The sequence below is a fragment of the Neophocaena asiaeorientalis genome, unplaced genomic scaffold (assembly GCF_003031525.2).
Source record: "Neophocaena asiaeorientalis asiaeorientalis breed wild unplaced genomic scaffold, Neophocaena_asiaeorientalis_V1.1 scaffold357, whole genome shotgun sequence".
Classification (NCBI taxonomy): domain Eukaryota; kingdom Metazoa; phylum Chordata; class Mammalia; order Artiodactyla; family Phocoenidae; genus Neophocaena; species Neophocaena asiaeorientalis.
Genome location: NW_020173270.1, coordinates 850,833 through 857,055, shown reverse-complemented (window position 1 = coordinate 857,055; position 6,223 = coordinate 850,833). Strand labels below are relative to the sequence as shown.

At 50.8% G+C, this 6,223-nt stretch overlaps 1 protein-coding gene across 1 annotated transcript in view; it reads right to left on the bottom strand.

Moving 5' to 3' along the window:
• AP1M2 (adaptor related protein complex 1 subunit mu 2) overlaps nucleotides 1-3,997 on the bottom strand; it is a 9,403-nt gene extending 5,406 nt beyond the window's left edge. The window contains exons 1-5 of the mRNA XM_024746003.1: nucleotides 3,919-3,997; nucleotides 2,640-2,796; nucleotides 2,386-2,453; nucleotides 337-467; nucleotides 47-229 (exon numbers count right to left, since the gene is read on the bottom strand). Of these exons, the coding sequence (XP_024601771.1) occupies nucleotides 47-229; nucleotides 337-467; nucleotides 2,386-2,453; nucleotides 2,640-2,796; nucleotides 3,919-3,960 (581 nt within the window). The 5' untranslated portion in view covers nucleotides 3,961-3,997. The remainder of the gene's footprint in view (nucleotides 1-46; nucleotides 230-336; nucleotides 468-2,385; nucleotides 2,454-2,639; nucleotides 2,797-3,918) is intronic.
• Between the last annotated feature and the right edge of the window lie 2,226 nt (nucleotides 3,998-6,223).

Genomic DNA, 6,223 nt, shown 5'->3' with positions numbered 1-6,223 from the left:
GGGGGGCGGGTCAACAGGCATAGGGCCCACTCTCCTGCCCTAAGGCCATGGCAGGGGTGGGGCAGAGGTATGGGGGCTCACCAGCAGGTTGACGGACTCTATGACATCGATGAAGACTTCGTTCTTCTTGTATTTGATGCCCTCCGAGCGCCAGGACACAGCATTGGTGACAGTGGGTGGCACTCGTGACTTGCCCGTCTCCAGCTTGTTGCCCTGCTGCGTGATGTATCTGGCAGGGCAGGGAGATGAGCAGGTAGGCCCAGGGACACTTCCCCAGCCCTCCCCAACTTTCTTCTACCCATGGCCCACCCTGTGGTTGACCCAGGGCCCACTCACTCCTGCAGGATTTTGCTGTCCGTGGTCTGTGGGAAGCCGAAGTCCATGAGCTCATCCAGCAGCTCGTAGACGATGACAAAGTTGTCTCGAATGCTTTCCTCCTCCAGCTCCTTGAAGTATTCAGAGAATACCTGCGGGTGCAGGGAGACCGACATCCACAGAGGTGTGGCTGGTGTAGCTGTGGGCTGAGTCCCCACTCACCCAGCCAGCCACCCAACAAGCAACTATTGAGTGCCTACTATATACCACTGTCAGTATATTAATGGTGAACAAAGCCAACAGGGTCTCTGCCCTCCTGGAATGGACCCACCTCAGAACAAGGTTTGTAAATGCATGAAATAAAATACACAAGATGGGAATTCCCTGGTGGTCCAGTGGTTAGGACTCTGCACTTTCACTGCCAAGGGCCCAGGTTTCATCCCTGATTAGGGAACTAAGATCTCACAAGCCAAGATGCAACGCGCAGCAAGAAACAAAAAAAACAAAACGAAACACAAGATGGCAAAGGAAAACTGTTACACAGAAATACGTCTCAGTTTATGGACTCCCTGAATTCTATCCAGGGGCCCTTGGGACTTGGAGGGCCCCAAGATGGGAGTCCCTGGGATTAATAGGTATCACCACAGCAGAGAACCTGTCAGTCACCCAGCATTGGAAACCTCATCCTTCATCCTGCTCCAGCCTCTCTGGCCTTTTTTCTGTTCCCATCTCAGGGCCTTTGCACATGCTATGCCCACTGCTTAGGACACTCTCCTCACAGCAGCCTCCTTGTGACAGGCCTCAGCTCCTCAGTGAAGCCACCCCTATCCCTTGACCCCTGTGAGTATCAGGGTGAGACTCGCACCCCAGTGACTGGTTATCACAATGTCCCTTTGAATCTCCTTCTTGCCCTTTATTTTTTTATATACATATTTATTTATTTATTTTTGGGGGTCTTTGTTGCTGCACATGGGCTTTCTCCAGTTGCGGCGAGTAGAAGCGGGGGCTATTCTTTGTTGTGGTGCATGGGCTTCTCTTTGTAGTGGCTTCTCTTGTTGCGGAGCATGGGCCCTAGAACGTGAGGGCTTCAGCAGTTGTGGCGCACAGCCTTAGTTGCTCTGTGGCATGTGGGATATTCCCGGACCAGGGCTCGAACCTGTGTCCCCTGCATTGGCAGGCAGATTCTTAACCACTGCGCCACCAGTGAAGTCCCTCCTTCTTGCCCTTTAACTCCTCAGCATAGGCAAGGACAGTGCCTGTCTTATGCACAGCTGTGTCCCCACCTCTGCCTGGCAGAGGAGACAAATCAATACAGATCTCTTGTTTGTCGAAGTATAGTATATTTACTAGGAATTTTTTTTGGCTGCACCATGCGGTATGCAGGATCATAGGTCCCTGACCAGGGATCGAACCCGTGTGCCCTGCAGTGGAAGCATGGAGTCTTAACCACTGGATGGCCAGGGAAGTCCAGGACTCTGTGCTTTCACTGCCGAGGTTGTAGGTTCGATCCCTGGTCGGGAACTAAGATCCCATAAGCCACACGGCGGCCAAAGGAAAAAAAAAAGTATTTACTGAGCACTTTCTCAGTCATTGAGAATGGCATATAGTAAGGGCTCAATAAATTACCATATGATAGTATGATACAACATTAGTGGTAAAGCTAACAATAATACCAACCCTTTACTGAGCACTTACTGTATACTGAGCACTGTTTTAGGCACTTTAGAGGTACAAATTTGATTAATTTGTACAACAACCCTGCGGCAGGACTAAACCCAGTTGAGAGGCACAGAGAGAAAGAAGTGACTTGTTCAAGGTCACACAGCCAGGAAGTGGGGGAGCTGGGTCTGGAACCCAGTTCCCTCTGGTTCAGTTTTGAGCACCGGAGACCTCCTTGGTTCCTACCCTATAGGGAGAGATGATCCCACAGCAGCTAATGAGAACACAGAGCGATGGGGCTTTGATGGTGACACCCCCAGGGAAATCTTCCTAGGAGAGATGGATTCCGAAGGAGCTGGGCAAGACAGGTAAACAGACAGACTAGCCGGCCAATGGAAGGCCAGGACCTACCTCCACTGTCTTGTAGAGGAACGAGTACACGAGGGAGGCGTTGGCGTTCTTCAGTGTGGTGGCCACCACTGCGGGCAGCGAGGTTAAGGAAAATGTGCCGTTTTGAAGGGTTCCAATGGAGCACAGACCCTGAACCCTCACCCTCCAGCCTGAGCCACTGCTGTATTGTGCACCTCTTGTCCCAGCCCACCACCTCTGGGCCTGAGCTGCCCACCACTCCGGGCCCCCAGGGATCCTCCCGTGGCCCCGGATACAGTAGAGGTTGCTGTATTTGATCCACAGGAAGTGGACCCGGCCGTGGCTCATCAGTGGGGCCAGCGCGCCCTCCTCCTCCCGCTGCATGAGCAGAGGCATGAAGTGCTCAATCTCACTCATGGCCACATCGCCCTTGTAGTTGCGGCTGATCAAGGGCTAAGGGTGGGAAGAGAAGGTCTGGTCGCTGCTGGGATCCAGGGACTGTCCGCCCGGGGGCATCAGAGTGCCGAGCTCTGACCCTACTTGCTGGCTGAGGGGGCACGGGCAAGGCTCTGCCTCTCTGCATCTCAGTTTCCTCCTCTGCAAAATGGGCACGTGATAATGACAGCTAGAGCGTCTAGAGCCCTCACTGACGTCTACTAAAGCCTGGTTGTTCGCTAATTTATTCTGTTGTCACCACAACCCTATGAGGTAGGTGGTATCTCCATTTTACAGATGGGGAAACTGAGGTATGAACCACGCCCGTAGTCAGTGAGGAAGCTGGGAATTGAACGGAGATGCCCCAGCTCCAGAATTCCTGCTCTCAAGCCAGGCTCCATAGGCACCAAATCGGTGAGGTAGGGACGATGAAAGGAAAGAAAGAGAGAAAAAAGGAAAAGAAACAATTATATCCATATATCTCTCATACATCTCTCATAGTTCATATAGCTCTGCCTGGCAAGCAGCAATAATAATACCTACTTGGTGAGGTTGTTTAGTCCAGCGTTTAGAACAGAGAGGGCACCCGCAGGTCCTCACACACCTTAGCTCCCACTACGATTATTATCAGAAATATTATTTTCACCGCCACTGTTATTATTGCTACCGAATGACAAGACGAATGGGAGGGGGCACCAGAAAGGGACAAGACAGCCCCAAAGGGGGATTAGGCTCTCCGGCCCCTGCTGTCTTTCCCAAATATTAGTACTGTGGATGATGATGGCGACAGAAATAATAATTTCAATTGGCTGAACGCCTAATGTTTGCAGCAGGGCGACTGCGCTAGGTGGTATACACGCACAAGGTTGTATTCGTTCTTCTTGGGTGGGGACTTCTGTTATTCCCATTTGTACGGACAGGGAGACTGAGGCTCAGAGAGGAGAAGCCCCTTGCCTCAGACACGCGGCTAGTGAACAGTGGAGGTGGGATTCGACGCGGGACTCCCAGGGATTGGGGGAGGGGTGTCTCCACGCCCCCAGAGCTTTCCGGGGCCTCGCTGCCTGCAAGGAGGGGCCGCCTCGGGGTCCGGGAGGGTGCAGCCTCACCTGTCCGTTCCCCACTCCCTGCGCCCAGACTCACCTTGCCCTTGACATCGAGGATGAAGACAGCTGAGGCGGACATGGTGGCGGCCGGCAGACCTGGCTGGTGGGGAGGGAGGGCCGGGAGGCGACGGTGGCGCCGCTTCCTTCTTCCTGCGGAAGCGCCCGCGCGCAGGTGAGCACCCAGGTGAGCGCGTCTTAAAGGGGAGGCCACCAGGTGAGCGGCGCAGTCTGCCGACGAGAAGACGCTGCGGGGGCGGGGAGGGGCGGAGCTTCGGATGGGACAGCTGCCCCGCCTCACTTTGCCTTTGCGCCCTGGAGGGCTGATGGGTGGGGACCCCAGACCGACCAACTATGCATCCAACCAACCATCCACCCATCCATTCATCCATCTATTCATCTATCCATCCAACCAATCAACCATTCATCCATCCACCCATCCACTCATCTTTTTTTTTAATTAATTGATTAATTAATTTTTAATTTAATTTTATTGTTTTGGCTGCGTTGAGTCTTCGTTCGTTGCTGTGCGCAAGCTTTCTCTAGTTGCGGCGAGCAGGGGCTACTCTTCAGTGCGGTGCACGGGCTTCTCGTTGCGGTGGCTTCTCTTGTTGCGGAGCATGGGCTCTAGGCGCGTGGGCTTCAGTAGTTGTGGCACATGGGCTTAGTTGCTTCGCGGCATGTGGGATCTTCCTGGACCAGGGCTCTGAACCCATGTCCCCTGCATTGGCAGGCAGATTCTTAACCACTGCACCACCAGGGAAGGCCAGGACCTTGTTGTTTATCCATACTATATATAATAGTTTGCTTCTGCTAATCCCAAACTCCCAATCCATCCCTCTCCCACCCCCCTTCCCCTTGCAACCACAAGTCTGTTCTATGTGTCTGTGAGTCTGTTTCTGTTTTGTAGATAAATTCATTTGTGTCATATTTTAGATTCCACATGTGATAGATTCATCCATGTTGCTGCAAATGGCATTATTTCATTCTTTTTTTATAGCTGAGTGGTATTCCATTGCATATATGTACCACATCTTTATCCCCTAATGTTAACTCTTTTTTGTTGTTTTTTTTGGCTGCGCCACACGGCTTGTGGGATCTTAGTTCCCTGACCAGGGATCGAATCCGGGCCCTCAGCAGTGACAGCGTGGAGTCCTAACCACTGGACCACCAGGGAATTCCCTCCCCTGATGTTACTCTTACTCATTCCCAACGTATTTATAAGGTCCTACTATGTGACATTAGGATGTTGATAGAATGTTGAAAAGATAAATGGTCATCATTAGTATGACTATAATTATCATATTATTCACTCAACCAACACTTATTGAGCACTTACTGTGTGCTAGACTGGATATATGGAAGCCGTTTTCATTATGGTGATGATGGTTCATTCAGTGAGTGAATATTTATTGAGCGCTCCTGGGACACTATGGATGGTGACGCAGACAAAGCCACTCCACTGCTCTCCTCCTAGGGAGGGCGAGAGGTATGCAACTTGAAAACCAAAAAAAGTAAGGTGACCCTTGAGAATTCCCTGGTGGTCCAGTGGTCAGGACTCCACGTTTTCACTGCTGAGGGCCCAGGTTCCATCCTTGGTCAGGGAACTAGGATCCCACAAGCTGTGAGGCTTGTGTGTGTGTGTGTGTGTGTGTGTGTGTGTGTGTGTGTGTGTGTGTGTGTGTTGGAGAATAAATGGGGGGCTGTGAGGCAGGGAGATCAGAGAAGGAGCTGACATTTGAGAAAGTCCTGAGTGTAAATGGTGATGTGATGAGATCCCATTACTGCCAGGGACTATTTGCCAATCCCTTAACTGTGCTGAGGTTCATGGGCTTCCCATCCCTGAATTTCCACCATGATCTTCAGAGCAGGGGCAACCCAAGGGAAAGTCCCACTGCAGAGCCTGGCACAAAGCTGGTAATAGTATTGTTTCTGTTGTTGTTCGTGTGTGTGCTGGTTGAGTGCATGGGCTCTGGACCCTACGGCTTGGGCTCAAGTCCTGGGTATGCAAGCAGCCAGCTGGATGGCCTTGGGCACCTGGCTTCCCCTCCCTGGATCTCAGTTTGCACATCTATGAGATACAGTTAAAACTGCACTTTACTATAACCAACAAGGACCTACTGTATAACACAGAGAATATATTCAATATTATGTAGTAACCTATAAGGGAAAAGAATCTGAAGAATAACCTATAAGGGAAAAGAATAACCTATAAGGGAAAAGAATCTGTGTGTATATATATATATAATAACTGAATCACTGTGCTGTACATCTTAAACTAATATGATATTGTAAATCAACTATACTTCAATTAAAACACACACACAAATAAAATAAAAAAAAAA